General features: G+C 45.3%; 1 protein-coding gene across 1 annotated transcript; it reads right to left on the reverse strand.

Annotated features, from left to right (window-relative positions):
- Window positions 1-6,615: 6,615 nt before the first annotated feature.
- MELLADRAFT_94410 (uncharacterized protein) lies at window positions 6,616-8,984 on the reverse strand (the record flags this gene model as incomplete). Its single annotated transcript, XM_007406609.1, has 9 exons — window positions 6,616-7,262; window positions 7,380-7,640; window positions 7,702-8,063; window positions 8,140-8,246; window positions 8,310-8,380; window positions 8,496-8,660; window positions 8,701-8,773; window positions 8,851-8,886; window positions 8,949-8,984. The coding sequence occupies 9 exons, from the start codon at window positions 8,982-8,984 to the stop codon at window positions 6,616-6,618; spliced, it is 1,758 nt and encodes a 585-aa protein (XP_007406671.1).
- Window positions 8,985-19,316: the final 10,332 nt, after the last annotated feature.

Here is a 19,316-nt window from a genome sequence, read left to right on the forward strand (position 1 = left end):
TGCTAGCATTGAAGTCCAGTATCAAAGCTCTCCAGACTCCTGACTCCTTAGATGGTAGAAGCACAAGTAAAAAATGGCCTGTTTAATCCAAAGAAGATCACCAGCTCACTTGCAAATTCAATCCCTTGGATCATCTATGTACATACTCTGACTTCAATCCCCTTGAGACCTTCAATACAGTCTAACCCGCGCTGTTGTATACCCGCGCATATGCATATCCAGCCAAAATGCATAGGTTTTGGTCTCCACCACGCTGGTGCGGGCCAAAACAAGATTTTAATTGCATATTGCATGATGCATAGGGTCAAAGCAAAAAAAATTATATCTTGGAAGCGGTATTGCATAGGTCAAACCCAGTGATGTGGTGGTGATACTGACAAAAAGCAACAGCAGTTGTGCTTTGGAATGATCAGCAAAGTGATATCACCCACCTCACACGATCTTTGGCTCCCTTAGATCAATTTGCATCTTTTTTCATCATGTCTGCTACTGAAAACAAGGAATTAGCTCACATAGAGGGCACTGGTACAGCTTCTGGTCTCAAATTGGACAACTCTTTGCAGAAGTATGCCGAGATGCTTGAGTCCGAGCTGTTTTTTGGTAACAAAAAACAAGTGGCAATAACTGATTTCTTCCAACGTGTGACTATATCTAACACTTGATTATTGATAGCCTTCAAAAATACTTCAATTTCTTTCTTTTTGTACATGTCGTACCAAATAAGCACAAGTCCTCAAAAGTTATTGTTTGTTGACTGTTTTTTGTAACACATTGTACTTGATAAAGCATGTTCTTGAAAACAATTGTTTTTGTTTCTTTCTGTACATATCGTACTAAATAGACAACAAATGTCCTCAAAATTAAACACTTTCTTACTGAAGTTTTCCCACCTTCACCCTCTCTTGTCCCATATGGGTGGGGTAATACAATAACCGTACTAATGCATAATTCTATGCAATACACCCCAAAATCTAAATGCATATTTTTATGCATTTTGGGGGTGTAGGTCAAAAAGCATAACCCGTCTAATTGCATAGGAAAGTGAGTCTCCCCAAATTATGCATTAGCGCGGGTTAGACTGTACCAGACCAGGCTATGAAACAAATATCCTATTCCTACTGTTGACTAGATGTACTTTAAAAGAACAAATCTTATGGTCATCACAAACACATCTCCATCTCCATTATCTTTTTATAAACTTGAGGTTGAGATAATCATTTCAAATCAACAAACAACCTCAACCCTTTTCACTCTCTTTCTAAACCCACAACAATACCCGAACCGCTCCGCTCCAAATATTGGTTTCGGAGCGGTTTCGGAGCGGTTTTTGGGTCCGCTACAACCCTCGCATTACATAGCGGATGCTACGCACCGAAACCCCAGACCCGGTGTGGTGATCAGAACCCACCTCACCCTTTTCTATTTATACACAAAAAGAGTCTCATTTGATTCATGCTCAAGATCACTCGCTAGGAATCTTCTCAAGCTTTTAGGCAAGGCATAACTTTCAATCAGAACCTAAAACATAATCAATTTCACGTTATTCATCTTAAGTTAATATGGAAACCAAGTAACAACATCTTAAACAACAATTTAAGTATATGATATTCTAAAAGTAAGAATATCATAGTTACATGGGTTGAACTGAATTAAAATTAGATAAAAGATATGAGAGGGAATTATGAGTTGGATCGATTGAGTTGAAGAATAGTAAGAGGAGAGAATGGAACTAAGGAGATGAATATAGTCGAGATTGAGGAGATGTAAGAGGTAGTAGCATTAAGAAGAAAGTAGTCAGTAAGTGAAATCGAATAGAAAAGAGCGGGAGAGTGAGGATAAGAAGACTACATACCTATAAAAGAACCTAGTTAGAAATCAAGATCAGACCTTAAGATCGAAATCGAAGTACATAGGTTGAAATCGGTATTGATGAAAGGATTGATTTTGAGAAGTGTAGTTGAAAACAGAGCCGAGAGTTGAAAGTAAAAAAAAAGGAGGAGCTATAGGATGAGAAAGAAAGATTCAGTGGGGTAGTTAAGAGTGGAGGCAAATAGATTTGATAAAGGAAAGGAACTTACATGTACACCAGGGGGTAATGGTCCTCGGCCTCGGCCGGTTCCTGTGACGATTTCAAAGGTTTCGTCACCTGAACCGCCCAGGAAGGTGTGGAACCGGTTTCGCCGAAACCGATTCGCACACCGTTCCACCACCGCTTCTGGAACGAGTTGCATGTCAGCAACCGTTTGAGAACGGCTGCTGAGGCGGTGGTGGAGCGGTTTGTTCGACACCGATTGCAATCGGTGTCGAACTGTCAATATATGAACAGTGACCGTATGAAAATGGTCACAAGGGATGAAAGTTATCTTTTAAAAAACAACTCACACTGATTGATTGTGCCACAGATAAGGTCACAATCGATCTGATTCACCATTTGTTGAACAAATCACTGCCAGCAAAAAGGCATTGTCCTTCACAAGCAGCACGTGCAAAAACATGTACATACTCAGATTTTCAATCGATCGATTTCATGTTTCAGACCTGCAGGGTGAAGTCACAACCCATATATTATTTATACGCGTCATTTATTTGAAGCTGATGCTGCTTTGGCTCTATATTGATTTCTTCGAAACATAACAGGACCTGGTAACTTTTCGGATCCAGATTCGAAAACAGTAGGATACAGAGCGGTGGTCATCAACTTACCGAGGTTCTGTAGATCTGGTGAGGCTGATTTAATTGTCTTTGTTTGGTTGAGATAAACTTAACATCCTGCTGATCCATTAAATGAACTTGTACGCAAATCATCATCAGGAGGCCTTTTTGATACCTCGAAAAGTAGCCAGGTCCAATTTGAGGTTTGGTTACCTGTGGAGGACTGGAGTGGTAGATTTGCATTTGTTGGGAATGGTGGAGCTCAGCAACTTGATCATTTACATAATGAAGGTATTGAGGAACAAATCGGTTAATGATTTGGAAGCAAACCTATATGACAAAGGGTAGTATCACATTGTGGTCTGCATGGTGTAGCGGTGAAAGCCTCTGTGGCCATGGCCAAGACCTTTGCTTGTTTTTGAGCCTGTGTTCTAGCCCCACTGCTTGATTGTCTTTTTGGCCAATTCCACGCCGTACCCTCAGAACGTTCCAGGAACGGCTTTGGGAACCGGAGGGAGCGGTGCTGACGGATCTTCCAAAGTCGTTCCTGGAACGCTGCAGGCCTCGTTCCAGGGACTGTGTTTAGCGGTCACCAAGGCAGTTTGCTTGCACCGCCAAAAACGGTGATGGAAACCGTGTTCGTGCGGTCCCATCTGAGATCGTCTCAGAAACGACACAGATAGTTTAAAACCGTGACAGCAGGAAAACGGTTTTGAAAACCGTTTTCTTGCCGTAGGTTTACCCCCCTGGTGTACCAGCAATAAGAGACTGATGTGGGAGTTGAAGGTTGCAGTTGAAAACCGGGACTAGATATTAAGGTCCAGGCGCAGATTCCCAGTTTTTTTCGCTGGTATCCAACTTTAGAGTGGTTTTAACCTTTGCGATCAGCAGTCACTTCTAGAGTTCGAGTGACAGAGTCGAGAGAGCTAGAGAGTGTCACTCGCTGCCCCATGTAACCCCATGGCCTTTGGGATGTACCATTCGTTGACACTTCGGCCTGACGTGGTTGGTCGTTGGACATATCAACCCTTGGGCAGGTGATATGCTCTCTCACTCATCCTTTTATATATATACCTCCGATCAACCTCTCCAGCCGGCTTCCATTATTCCACTATCACCTTCACTACCTCGCCCTCATGCAGCCCGATTCGTTACTCATTCAATCCAACGGGCTACCTACTCGCTCTCTGGCTTTGGCTAATTTGACGCTAATGATCATCTGGTGGCATATCTACCAGATGGAAGAACTGCGCGAGTGGCTACAGTACTTGACCTACATCGAACACCTTGGTGGTGATCCTCTACCCAACCTGTCGGCCCGTTGTGTCAATGTGGAGACGTGGCACCCTCGCATCAGCCAACTCACCACACGTTTCTATCCAGATGAGATCTTGGCAATCCACCACTGGGGTGGATTTCCAGAAAGCATTGTACTGGAGAATCAAGCTCGGGAAGACGGTCGTACTGCCCTAGCCATATATTTGGCTCGTTTGGCGACACCATCTCGTTACTTCGACCTATCTCAAACTTTCGGCCGCGAGACTTCCATCATCGGTCGGATCTGTCGGTGGGTGCAAGTGTGGATATACGAAAACTGGGGTAGTTTGTTAAAATGGTCAGCTCGTCGATATCCGCCGGATGTGTTGGAAGGTATGGCCGCAAGTTGGGTCGAGGAGAAGGATTGTCCAATGGACAACTGTATTGGGTTCCTCAACGGTAAGCACTTTCACTACCTTTCAAGGAAGTTTTCACTGCCAACTCGACTCACAGTCTGACGGCGTGACAGGTACGGTGTGGCGCATTGCCCGACCAAAGTATAACCAACGCTATTTCTACAATGGTCATAAACGAGTCCACAGCCTGAAATTCCAGGCTGTGGTCACACCAGAGTACGTCAGCTCCGGTTACTTACGTACGGTCATGCCTGTGGCTGACTATTTTGGGCGTTTATCTGCTGTCTAGTGGCATCACTGCGGATCTGACCGAGGCGTACATAGGCTCTCGGCACGACACAGCCATCTTGAGGTTATCGGGGCTCACCAAAGTATTGGAAGAAGATGCCAAAGGATTTGAAGACCGCCAAATGATGCTATACGGAGACCAAGGTTATCGCAACTTGGCTGTCATGCTGACCCCGTACCCAGGCCTCAACCTTGGTCCTGACCAAGCAAGGTTCAATCAGGTGATGGCGAGTGTTTGCATCGCGGTGGAACACAAATTTGGACGGGCGCGAAACATATTCTGCATGACCCAGTATAAGGGCAAGTTCATTTCGAAAACTGGTCCTCTATGTGCAAATGGATGTTTGGTGATTTCCGTTTCCCCAATCCGCAGACAACTTGAGGTTCTACGTGAATGAACTTAACATCTTCTACCATGGGGCAGTGATCATCAAGAACTTGTTGATCTGCTGCGGTCGTGGCCCGCTGGGCGGCGTTGCAGCGCCTCCAACCCTGGAGGCATACTTAGGGGGTCGCTGAACATGGGGTCTTCATCGTCCGTCCGAAGAGCCCCTCATACCGTGTTTCTGTATACCTGCTTGTTTTCTTAATCTCGATTGTACCTACCTAGGGCTAGCTTGTGTGAACTTGTGAAACTGGGTGATTTGTGTGCGAAATGACAATATTCGTGTCTTCTGAACAAAACTTGACTGGCCTTTTGATCTTCTTCGCGTGAGGGTAAAGATAATCGAGCGTGGAACACGCTCCACATGCGAGTGCCTAATGACAGTGCCTAATGAGAGGGTCAAATGTCTTACCTGAAGGCTTACGATGGGGTGCGTGGTCATGAAGGTGAGGAGATAGTCTGACTTCCTATCTCTCATTGGATCTTAGGAGATCAAAGGGGCACGTTGACAAGCAGAATGGAGGGGGCAACAAGGTAGATATAGCCAGATCTACCAAAGAAGATTTTCATTGGGTACTTTGAATTGCAGGCTCAATTGTTCTAAGTTATTTTAATGTTTGGAAGTAGGAGATCAAAAACAGCAGGGTTCAAGCCAAGAGCATAACAGGAAAAGAGACATAGATAAAACGGAGGCAACATTCATCAAAGAAAGTGATGAAGTACGTTAGGTAGATAACTGTTGGTGAAGGTATAGGTCGTCAGACACATACTTTTGAATGAAGTAAAAAGGGTAATACTAACTTTTTCGGAAAGGTCAAGCGTTATTTTGGGCCGGGGTAAGTCTCTCACCAAGCAATTGTTTGAGCATGGCACCCATGCCGGAAAGGGTCCCTTGCACTTTGGCCAAAGAGGTCTTTGGTCACTGATTGATCCTTCTGATCATGACGAGTTCCAGCCGCCTGAAGCTCTTCACGTCGTAGTTGAATTGTGTCGCGGGCGGTTTGAGCGTCCAGCTCCAATCTCGCCACAGATTGAGCCAATTCCCGCTCACGTTGGGCGTTCATCACGGCCACCTGCTCCTGGTGGCGCTCAAGAGCCACCGCGGTGAGCTTGTTTGCGTGTTCAGCAGCCTCACGGCTCTTCATGGTCACATTGACCATGTGAGACGAGTTGCTATCGCTTTGGAGCTTTTTGTGGATACCGTCACGCAAAGCTCGAAAGGTACAAGGGGGTGCTTGAGCCTTGTCATCCGAACCCCCCTCAGGCTCATCATCGTTGACGGGCCCAGCGCGAGGAGGTGCCGAACGTGGTCTGGCAGCTCGAACATCACGCAGGTCATTAGCTCTTGCGAGGGCGCTGGCCGCAGCGTCTTTGACAGCTTTGGCATCTCCAGCCCGCCTGGTCATATCCTGCAAGGCCACCAAACAAAGTGTTTGAATGAGTTTTGGGTACGAAAAGGATAGTAGTTTCGAATGTACTTACTTTTTCATCCTTCTCCAAAGAGGCAATTAATTCACGCAACTCGCTGTCGACCTCCTGGGTTCCGCTGGCCCGGGCTGACATCGCTTCGGCGTGTTTGAGCCAAGATTTCAGCGTGTCGAAGCGGGATTTGAGAGCCTAGGTATACTTCGTGGTAGACAAATTTGTGAATTGGTCCATCGTATTGGCATGAGTCTGGATATGCCAAATATCCCGTTTAGTTAGGGCAAATACATACAAGTGAGGAAGTGGAATCAAACTTGCCTTAAGGTGGTGCAAACAGGCACGGAATCTCTCCTGAGCCTCTTTCTTGCCCGCCGAGAACGGGTCAAACGAGACAAGGTGTGACAGCCAGAGCGTATCGAGATCGCCTGGCTCGCCCCATCGCATGCGATTGGAGGATCCTCTGCCATCCGACTTCTTTGAGGTTGGCGAGGAGGCTTCCCCGAGACCGCCAGGTTCAGGAAGGTCACGGGAGGTTTTAGAAGTCGTGATGGGAGTGGGCAGGCGCGTGTGATCGGTTCGATTGGTTGACCGGGTCATGGTAGGGCTAGGTAACCGACGCTCCGGTTGTGAGGGGGCGTGAGGAGTGGTCGCAGAGGTCGCAGTCATTGGAGCACCGTTTCGTGTGGTTATAGAAGCTCCAGGGTATGTGAGGCGGGGAAAGGGGTGTCGTGAGGGTGCGGGGGTGATGATGACGGGGTTGGTTGCCCTTTGAGGAAAGGAAACAGAGCGACATACACCGGCGGGGGTTGCTGGATTTACCGAGCCCAGTAGAGGCATTTCTGGTGTTCCACGGGCACGGCTGATTCAGGCGGCTTTTCCTTTGGCTGGTGCCTTGGGAAGCGAGGTGTTGGAGGCCAGGCGGGTCTTTGGCAAAGGGCCAGTAGATGAGGTGTCACCATCGTCCTCCAACTCGTCGACCTCTTCATCACCTTTGTCCTGATCAGTATTGAGGCGGCGACGAGCGACGGATAAATCAGCCAAGTCCCCTCGATGCTTAACCGGCGAACTCTTGCAAATGAGCTCTCGGACACCGGGAGGCCTTTCAGTGGCCGACGTAGAAGCTGTCACAGAAGAAGGCGTAGGCGTTGATGGCGACTTATTTGTCGGTTGCGCCGCAGACCCCCGGAGAGTTTGGTGATGGGTGACCAAACGTTCCACTGTGACAAACATATAGTCAGTCAGGGGGATGGCCAGCAAAAGAACGCGGTTGTTACTCACCTGAGTGGCCAGGGGTTAGTTCCTCCTTGTCGGAATCTTGCAACAGATGCTGAAGGCAATTGTCCTCAGCACCCGAAGACAAGGACAGCTTGTCTTCTCGGAGGACATGGAGGTTGAACTCTGCTGAAGCCAGAGCCTCACGTACAGGATTGGTGCCATCCCTGCACCATGGCAGGGGGTCGGAGACATGGTCGAGGCCGTTGAGGTTAAGGGCGGCAGTGCAAACACCGTTAAACAAAACGGCTATCCGGTCGTTAGAGATCACTCGCGGGTATCTCCAGTCAATCATACTGTCGTAGTCGTCCTTTGACTTCCAGGGGGGGTGGGAGATGTCGTGGGTGTACGTCCTCCGGCCATCAATCCTGAGGGCAAGGTCAGACGTGATCAGTAGGTCCCCTCGTCACATCATACTCTTGGAGAGAGGGCCAAAATACTTACAACTCGCCATTAGGTACCCATACCGCGCTGCTCGGGAACGGAGCACCAGACCCCATCTGCAAGACCGTGTGATCATCCGGTGGCGCACCCTGAGCCATCTTTGGCACCTCGAGGGGAACAATCACACCAGACCCAATCAAACGCAAGTATCTAAACATAAACACACTTACCAAGACCTGTTGCTGGCTTGGTGGTTGATAACGGCCCGGGCCGTTTTCGCCAACACCACTTTGCTGAGACCCTCATAGATTGGGTTGACCCAGGACCTATTGGCATTACCAGTGCACAGACTTGTTAGCAGGTGGTGACATCAGAGTGACCTATGGACCGACTAACAGGGGTCAAGGGGCGCAGACCAAGCCCCTGGTTTTCGAACTGCAGCGAACCCAAGGTGACGGTCTCGGGCAGGCGACCTGGTTCCAATGGGCGCTGGGGTTGAGCGGGTAACGGCGCCCAGGTGGGAGGAGACCTTCGAGTCGGCATGGAGGCGGCATCAGGGCACTGTGGGGGCACATAGTTAACTAGGTGTCGTAGGATGTTAAGTACATAAGTTTTCCTCACCTGAGTAGGCAATCCACTCGAAAGGTTCAGGCCGGATGTCGGGGACCAGTTGGGTTGTGACATGCTGGTAAATCTGAATTAGGCATGTTTTTTTAGCATACGTCAGGTCAGACCTATCCATAGCCAGAAATGACACCATGACACACTTACCGGATTGAATTTATAGGGAGTATAAAAATTGTATATCTACACACACATGGCGTTAAGTTAGCAGGCGACAATCGTGGTTAACATAAGAGGACACCAACAGAGAAACCATACACACCAGGATGTAGCTTTATCATGCGATGGCGGCAAGGACCGGGGAGGAAACATATGCCTGCATATATACCAAAAATACCTGTTACAGGCCCTTTCACAAATATCAAAAGGTCAACCAAGGTTCTGTTGGGATAGTTGTGTGTAAATGTCTAAGTCCTGTCTGCTACTTAGTCCTGTGTGACTTTCCTTTGACCTGTCAAGTCCTGCGTGACTATCACCTGATCATATTTCAATTCATTATTACATCATATTACATAATTCCATTTCATAATAGTCTGCTTAGCAACTTGTCTGTTGTGTGACATCTATACGTGTTATTTCACTATATAGGCTAACTGGAACAGCTCAGGAAAGGTGCTCTTTTCTTCACCTTTCCTTGCTCTTTATTCCGCTGTTCCAGGTAGGCCTAAGACTCTTATTTTCTCTCTTTATCTTTATATATGTGCAATAACAAAGTCTTACCTTTCCTTGCTCTTTATTCCGCTGTTCCAGCGTGATCAAAAACCTAAGAGGTTCCTCCCAACCCATAACTTTGAGACGGTTTTTCAAGTCACAAAGCTGAACCTAAGCCTCCCAGAAGGAGAGACGTGCAATATAGACCACTATCAAATGGGTCTATGGGGCAAATTGCGTGTGAGACCACCTTGCATAGCAAGAAAAATTGAAGTTTAGAAATACGACCTTCGAATTTTTACAAAACGTTTTTATCAAGCTGACAAGCATGCAAGATCATCAAAAGATGTGCAGCACATTTTGTTTCCAGAGGTGATGAAAGCGATGGGCCGCACCCAAACCATCTGAGGCTCGACAACAAGAAACCCATTCGCTAGTGGTTCGAACTGCGCAACGCGTTACAAAGTGGTAATTAAGTGCCATCACAGACGTAAATTGCGGAAAATCGCGAAAAACGAGCCCCATATCGAGATTTTGAAATAACAAAAAACTGGGAAATTGCGCCTGATGTCTATTGAAGACTTGAAATAGGAACTTAATTTCAGAGTGGTGGCAGTTAAGATTGAGATAAGAGGGCCGAGAAGCGAACAGGTAGGAGAATAACTATAAGATGAATGAATTAAAGCAAAAGAAGTATAAAGTAATATTAGAAGATGAGCGAGTAAAAAGAAAAAACAAATAAGAAAGAAGTAAAGGGCACTTACAGAATTGATAAAACAGTAAAACAATTTTGGGAATGATCGGCCGGAGGAAATGCTTTGGGGTTGAGGATTGAGTACGCGTCATGAGTTGAAATTGAGCAATCAAAAGGTATAAAGGGAGCGTTGTTCAAAGGGAAAGAGGGGGGGAGCATCCAAATTTGGATCCAAATTTGGATCCGATTTTGTGTATCCGAATAGTTGTGTGTGTACAAATCAAGTTGATTCATTAAAGTGTACTGTTTCGATTTAGAGAATCAACCTAAGTGTGTGCTTGTGGTATCGTATCTGTGTTAATTGAAAGTCCTATAAAACAAATTGTTAGAGTGTTGTTAGCGTGAAGAATAATCATTATCTTTTTTTATTATTTAAAGTTGAATTGGGATATTGTGTGGAAAAGAAGAAAGTAAAAGACTTACTTTTATTGTGTTTTGAAATAGTCAAAAGAAGCGTTATTGTTGTAGTTTGGTAGTGTTTTCTTTTGAAGATTGGTGGATGCTGAGTTTGGTCGCATTCTAGTCGACAGACCGTAAAGCAGTCAAAGCTTTAAAATCAATCAGTAACCCGCCTCTTGATCCAAGTCGAGTCCGGGTCGAGTCGGGGTCAGAGTTTCATCACAGACCTGTACCAGTGTGTTACAACCTCGTGAAAATCAACACTCAAGCTCGAAGTTACATATCTCTGTACTGCGAACTTGTGTAGAGTCGTGTGTAATAGTGTTAGACTCCGCTCAGTGCTGCGCATCCAACCGTGTGGTGTAAATTAGGTTTTTGGGAAACCTTAAAAAGACAAGAAGTGAAAAGTAGAGAAGCCTCATTTTGAATTTCGAAATCATTTTCGAAGGACGAGGGCAGCTTCACAGCACCTGAGTTTTATCATCTCTCACGAGTGGTAATTTGTCCCCTCTCCGGCTCAGCCTACGCTACACTGCGTAGGAGTTCTACACCGGGTTTTCCATAGCGGAGCCACCGAAACGCAATGGGCCGGGGTCTTGGGTACTCCAATATATATTGGAGTGATACAGTCAAGGGTGGAGGGGTATCACTCACCCCACCCCTTGTGCTGATCTCACCAGATCAAAACAGAACGCCTCACACCATCTTAGCTCGATTCAACCAATGGAACCCCCCTGGATGAGGCTTCAATGGCTCACCTGTGGTCCATCCGACTGCCGAAAGCTGGTATATATGTTGATTTGGTAAGTCCCATTTGACCAATCAAATCTCTGATCAACACCCAAACCCCCGCGCTGCAAACTGAGGCAGCGCGGGGGCAGCGCGGGGGTCCCGCCGCGGACTCGGTCCAGTGAAGTATCACTGGGGCAAAAACTACGGCGGGCCCCGGGGTTCCCTGCGGTACGACCCGCCGCTGTCCAATTGTAGGTACCCCAGGGGGAACCCAGGGGCCCAGTTGGCTGATACTATAAGTATCCTCATCTGACACATCCGATGGCTACTATAGTCACGTTTTACCTCGTTCAACTTCGATCAACCCCATCCGGATTGGGATTTTCCAAGATGGGCAACTTCCCGGTGACTGTAAGTAGTTTCATCAACTCTTTCAGAAGACCATGGCTTGATTTGTTGACAGCCATTCCTGCAGGGGACCTCCATCCATCCGAGTCAATTTACTCTGATACTCGAGGAGTATCATCAAAGCAAAGAGTTGGAATCTGATCAGACGAATCGGCCTCAGGCACTACTAGTTGCCATCGAATTCGACCTTTTCCCATCTTCAGTTTCTTATCTTAATCCAAGTTCTTTCTCAAATTTTTTCTTGCCTTCAGATCGAATCTTTATTTCTCATATTCCTATCTTGCCTATCCCTATCTCGCGATATCATTTCAAGAATTCTTCATATTTCCTTTCCTTGAATACCCTCTCAAATATCATCTTCACTATGAATCCGTCCAACTTATCTGTCCCCCAATCATCATCGAATTCTCTTGGAGTCCCACCTTCCACACCTGTTCGCGAAGTACGAACTTTACGAACCCGGTCCCCTCAACAACCTTCACCTGGATTCGTGCTGACTGGGTCGGATTCACGACGTAGGGTCACCAGAGAAGATACCAACACATCTCGCCCGACCTCCCCTACTAGTACCAACGAGTTACCTACTGCAAGTCGCCCTGGAGCAGCTCGAAAGCGAGTGCATGATGATGATGGAGATAACGAACCGGAACCGAGTATCAGGAAGAAAAAGAAAAAAACCCCAAAAGTAAGTACACGGTTATTTTACTACTTAAGTCAGATGTTATTGTATAAAGATCTCATTTTGAACTTTGCTTTGCTTTGCTTTGCTGATCTTGTAGGCTACCAAAGACAGGTCAGTTCCTAACGTGGTCGATGTTGACCAGGACTCGTCTTCCAATGAGGTGGTTGAAAGTCGTCCGGGGACAACAAAGGATGTCAAGGAACTTCTTAAGTATTATGGAATCCCACAGCACTACAAGAACGAGGTGTGTTAATTATTTAATCTTAGTTCAAATAATCAATTGCTTAGTTGACTAATATTGTTTTATGCTGTCACTCTATAGACCGGCCCATTCAAGCGATACTACCCCTGTCTTTGGTGCGGCGAATGGTACACTCGTGGCATCAAATCGAACGACAATCTCTATGCTCATCGTGACGGCGATAAGGAGCGTCGACCTTGTGAAGGGCGTAAGAAGGCAATCAAATCGGGCATGAAACTTCCACCCACTTATCAACAAACACAGAAGGCTTCCAATATGAAGACACCCGGTGGCCAGTTTATGAACGCATTCCTCGATCGACCCACCTTCACTGTGCAGATGCTCAACATCCTGCTGGTCCTCTGGATCATCAGACAAGCGCTTCCTTGGATGAGGTTTTCTGACCCGATACTTCGAAGTGCGTTTAAATTGGCCAACCCTTCGGCCGACATGCGATCCCCCACTTGGGCAGCACAAACTGCTAAAAAGGTCTATAAGAGTCTTCATTCCGAAGTTTTGCGAAAACTCAAGGTATGTAGTTTGATGTTGCTATCTCAGATGTGTACAAACTATTGATTGCATCTAATCAATCAACCAGGCTAACACCAGCCGTATCTGGTTGGTCCACGACGTGTGGACAACCCGAGGAAATCGATTCGCCTTTATAGCATTAATAGCGTGTTATGTCGACGCTGAATTCCGCTATTGTCGGGTTTTGCTTACCCTGAAAATGGTTGCTTGGAATCATTATGGGACACTGTTGGCTCGGCCGGTGGCTAGGTATCTAATGCGTCATGAATTGCACGAAAAGATAAGTATTCTTTCCTTATCTTTGCAAAGGTTTCCAAAGCTGACTGTGGGTGTGTAATCCTTACGTTTTAGGCCAAACCACGGACTCTGGTTTGAACAACAACACCATGGCCATGGAGATGGAGGTGCTGTTTGCAGCGAATTCGATTTCCAAACCTGTGAATTGGGATAGTCACCAAAATCACGCTCAATGCTATTGCCACAAGTTGGCTCTAGTTGTGAGAGCCGGGTTGAAGGCGTTATCCATCGAATCGGGTCATTCAAAGCCAACCACTGACGGCAATGTAGCTCTTCCAATACCAACATTCCAGCTGAACGATCAAGATGTGAACGTAGCTGCTGATTCAGCTGACTCCGACGAAGAAGAGCCGCTGGACGAAGCGGATCAAAGTCCAGAACTCCCCGATGACGACTTCTGCTCAACAGTCACGAAGGTCTTAGCAAACCATCCTGGTAATATATTTGCGACCGCCGTTCAAAAGGTTATATCAATCACTTTATCTCAGCCTAGAGGTGAAGTAACTGACATATATGGTTATGTAGGTCAACACTGTCAGCAAGAAAATAGCGGGGTCTCATGCTCGTCGTCAAGAATTCAGGGGCCTCTGCAAGGAAGCAGGCTTGGATCACCGGACCCCTATCGCCGGATATGGCATTCGCTGGAATGTCATATACGATTCTCGAACACGTATGTGTGCTGCAAAAGAGGTACATATTGTTTTTATTATGGAAAATGTGATAGATACTTATATACAGTGATTGCCTATCATCACAGATTGTCAACAAGATGCTGGCCACCGACCGCAAATCTACCCAATATTTCAAAGGTATATTAATACATGAAGATGAGTGGGAAGCAATCGAGGCACTCAACAACATATTGGAGGTATGTTATCAAATAATTATCGTATTACCTTTATATTTGTTTATGACTGACTTGATTCTTTCCCATGTATGTCTAACAGATCTTTGCAACTGGGACCAAGCGCATTGAGGGCGACTTTCCTTCGGGTGCTATGGTCCTAGTCGAATATCACCAAATCAAGAAGTTGCTCAATGACGCTCGCAATAAGACCAAATCAAAACCATTGATTGACATGGTAGGGGTCATGCTAGACCAGGTCAACTTATACCTAGACGAAGCTTTGGAATGTGACGCGCTGGTGTTGGCGACGATCATGCACCCTCGATATTGACTCGCATTCTTTCAAAAGGCATATCCGGATCACAAAGACCGTGGAGCTACTCTCATTAATCAAGCTTTCTCTTCGGCCCTTGAGACTTACCAAAAACAACATTTAGGTTCGAGTCAACCACCACCTCCTGCAGATCAACCACAAGGTGAAGAGGACCACGACGACTTTGACGATTTCACAGCCAAAGGGAACGCCAATCCGGCGCAAACAGCACGTGAAGGTGAATTGGAATCGTATTTGTTGGGTCATCGCGAATTTGACAAGACTAAGTCGGCACTAGATTGGTGGGACGTAAGTTATAAACATTTTCCTTTTCGAATTTTAATTTCTTATCCATTCTGACTAACTTCTTCATTACTTTATCAGTCGAACCATGTTGTGTTCCCAGTACTGGCCGAATTGGCAAGAGACTACTTGGCCGTTTCAGGCACAAGTTGCCCGGCAGAGCGAGTCTTCTCTAGCGCGGCCGATATCTGCACACAGGATCGTGGAGGGCTAATACCAGCTACAATGAGTAGGTTGGTGTGTTCACGCGAATGGTTAAAGGATGGCATTGACCCAGTAGGCGATTATGGTAATGCCATAAAATATATTACTTCATACTTAGAGGGCGTAGACAAAAAGAAGAAGAAAGAAATTACAATTATAGACGACTGAAAATTAAATATGTGAACCTTCAAAAACCAATTAAATCCCAATCTGTGCGCTTGTTTTCCTTTGACTACAAAAAAATTGTCATATAATCTCCTTATGAAACTACAAAAAAAATGTTTCTTTTTTTCATTTTGACCTGAAAAACACCCCCGTTTGGGGGTCTGCGGCGCGCTGCGACTCAGTCGCGCGCGCCGCTGGCGAAGTGAGATTTTTGCTCCCTGCGACTGCGCTGGGGCGCGATCCCATAACAACTGAGGTTGATCGGCCCGCTGCCTCAGTGGACCCAAAAACCGCCGCGCTGCGGCAGGGTTTGGGTGTTGCTCTGATCGTATCTTAGAAACTGACCCAACCATTCCTTTCCTTCTTTCAAATCGATTCTCCACTTTCTTTCATCCAATTCAATTCATCCAATCATATCTCAACATGGCCATCACCAAATCCCCCTCCCAATCCCAAATCTTGTCAAAAAGTTCTGGCCTTCAAGTAGCTGGCCTTCAAGTACCAAAAGCATCAAGTGGTCGAAATCTCAGACCACCGAGCCCCTCTTGACCAGCACCAGGCTTTGTGGCTACGCCAAAAGACTCTTGTACAACTCTTACACTTCCTTCTGATGACAACCAAAGTTCAACTGGTCCTCTCGCCAATCGTTCTGCTTCACCTTGACCCCCTACTGTTCCCACAAAGAAGAAGAGCAGTCAAGCCTCAGCTGCTGCCAAACCAACTGGCAAAGGCAAGGTAATCTTTGTATTTCACACCACAGACTAACAATGTATCTTACTTCTTGGTAATTGTCTTAATATCCTAGTCTCGCTCATCAACCAGCAAACGACCCAAATCACCCTCAGGAAGTTCAAAGGGTTTCTCACCATCACCCTGACCAACCAAGAAAACAAAAGATGTAAGTGAACCATCTTCTTTTAGCCTCTCACTACAGACGATTACTAACCTCCTTTTTCCTTTATAGGCGGCCTATGAGGTACCTGAAGACGTCGAGTTGTCCCAAGGATCCGATGTTGAGATAGTTGGGACCAGCGAGCCGGGCTACATGGATGTTTGAAGTGCTCGTGTGAGAGAACTACTGACGTTCTTTGAGCCTCCTAAAGTAAGTCAAGTATTCATTTATTTCCATCTTTGTTTCATAAATGGCTGGCCCTGATGATATTATCTGTTTTGCTAATGTCTAGGGACGCAGTTATAAGTGTCGTTTCTGTAATCAAACATTCTTGCGTCATCCGACCTTGTACTGGAACTTATGGGGGCACCGCGACGGGAACGAGAAACACCCAGTGTGCACGATGCGCCATAAAGCTATCAAAGCTGGCTTCAAACTTCCACCTGCCTATGAACCCGAGTCAGACAAAAAGAAGGACTCGACCTTGGACGCCTTTGTCAGTGGACCTATCTTCTCCGTTGACTTATTGAACACCATCCTTGTCATATGGATTGTTCGACATGCATTGCCCTGGATCTGATTCCACGACCCTGCCCTACGTGCCGCTTTCTATTCCGTCAATCGCGGAGCGGTCGTTCAATCTACAGCTTGGGCCTCTAAGAAGTCTGTCCAGCTGTTTTCAGGCTTACACAGCCAGGTGATCAAGAACCTTCAGGTAAGTTTTATTTTTGACTTTCTCAAAAGCTTTGTATTTTCATTGTACTGATGATTGTATGATAGGAAAATCAAGGTAAATTTTGTTTAATTCACGATGTTTGGACAACAATAGGAAATCGGTATGCCTTTGTTGGTGCGACGGCCAATTACATCGACAACAAATGGGAATATAGATCAACTCATCTCACTCTGAAAATGGTTGCATGGCGTCATTTTGGCGCCTTGCTGGCCAGACCAATCGGCCGGTTTTCAATCCGACATGGACTTCACAAAAAGATGAGTCTATTGTACTCATCTTTTTGACATTTATCCTGTTACTAATTTCACATGTTCCCCTATGATCCTTTTCTATTTATCATCTTTCTTGGCTTGTATGATACTCACCTTTTAGCTCAGACCACCAACAGTGGTGGAAACAACACCACGATGGCCACCGAACTCAAAGAGATGTTCGCAGCAGCCAAGATCCGGTACATTGGCCAAGTCAATCTCATCATGTCAGATGTTACGCCCATAAACTTAACCTCGTGGTTGGCCACAGGCTCAAAGCCCTGGGTCAAAAGGTAGGTACTGTAAAACCTTCTATACCCAACGGTGTCACTCTTCCTATCCCCGGTTTTGAGATCAACAACGGGGAAGATTCTGACGAGTTCCATCCTTCCGATACCGAATCTGAGGATGAAAATGGTCTACCTGAGCAACCGGACGGCATTGATGACAAGGATGGTACTGAAGGTCAAGATACCAACACTAAGCCAAATTGCAAATTCACCGTGGAGTTTAGAAAATTGAGTAGACATAGAAAATTGAGAAGCTGGCAAGGGTCAGAAAAATATGAAAAAATAATGGGAGGGCCCTTTGATGCATTCCGATTGTCTGGCATATTTTTTCATATTTTTAAAACCACAATGCATATAACACTACACAAAATATAATATCTTCTGGGCAGAAAATATAAAAACCAACAAACAGAGATATTAAACAGTCTTGAAGAGGGACAAAAATACACAAAAATATGCATATTGTTCCTATGGCTGAGACCTTTGATTTGAGTATTTTTTTGTATTTTTAGTGTGAAAATCATTGATTGTACTAACAAAAAACCTCCAGGATTGTCAGATTACAACCTGTAACAGAGATTGGAGGGCATAATTTGAATTCAACAATCCCTTATATCTTTGTCAATTCTTGATCAAACAACTTATTTTTTTGTTCATTGGAAAACCAAAGTCTGTGACTATATCTTTCATCAAGACAGAAAACTTGCATCTAATTCCAAAGAATATCTACGTGGACATATAGGAAATTGTTTCAAAGACAAATAGCTTTTTTTGTAGCGGAGCTACAGATTTGATGCGTCAACATAACATTCAAATGCATTTCATGGCTTCTTAATGAACTAATTATCAAGTGTTTTGGCCCAGGATTGCAAAAGATATGAGGGATATAGATAATCTGAGAATTTTGGAGGTTTTTTGTTAGTACAATCAACAATTTTCACACTAAAAATACAAAAAAATACTCAAATCAAAGCTCTCAATCATAGGAACAATATGCAAATTTGTGTATATTTTTGTCCCTCTCCCAGACTACTCAATATCTTTGTGTGTTGGTTTTTATATTTTCTGCCCAGAAGATAATATATTTTGTGTATTGTTATATGCATTGTGGTTTTAAAAATATGAAAAAAATATGCCAGACAATCGGAATACCTCAAAGGGTCCTCCCATTATTTTTTCATATTTTTCTGACCCTTGCCAGCTTCTCTATAATTTTCTATGTCTACTCAATTTTCTAAACTCCACGGTAAGTTTGCAATTTGGTGTAGTGCGAGGAAGGCACTTGTGATAAAGATGACGTGGTCGCAGTGGCCCTTCAAAAGGTGAGTTTTGGCATTATGAATCTAGTTGGATGCTGACTAAAGTTGTCATGAGTTTTTCCATAGGTGGACACTGTCTCTGGACAGATAGCGAGTAGTGCTGCACGAAGAAACAATTTTAAGACACGCACGACACGTATTGGATATAAGGGTTGGATGCTTAAAAGGCCTTGCAAGACCAGATGGAATAGTCACTACGAAAGTTGCATGATTGCATGCAAGGCACAGGAGGTCAGTACTTTTTTGACTTTGCTTTCATCATTGATTACTGATAGCTGTCTATCTGATACTTTTCTATACAGGTCATCAATTCTATGATTGCGGCCAATTGAAAGGCCTGTTTTTTCAAGGGGGTCACTATTTCGGCTTCAGAGTGGCACGTGGTAGAGATGGTGAACAAGGTTCTGAAGGTATGTGGCTCCCTTTGATCATCTTATGTTTTGGTATGTTTATTTGTTTTTGTTGTAGACTCTTGTTGAAGCTACAGCTCGAGTTGAGGGTAACTGGCCTACTGGATGTATTCTCTTGGCTGAATACAAGAGGGTAATCAACGAACTCAAGCAACATCAAGCTGAAGCATGCATTTTCCCAAGTCTCG

Source organism: Melampsora larici-populina (assembly GCF_000204055.1).
Source record: "Melampsora larici-populina 98AG31 unplaced genomic scaffold MELLAscaffold_6, whole genome shotgun sequence".
NCBI classification, from domain to species: domain Eukaryota; kingdom Fungi; phylum Basidiomycota; class Pucciniomycetes; order Pucciniales; family Melampsoraceae; genus Melampsora; species Melampsora laricis-populina.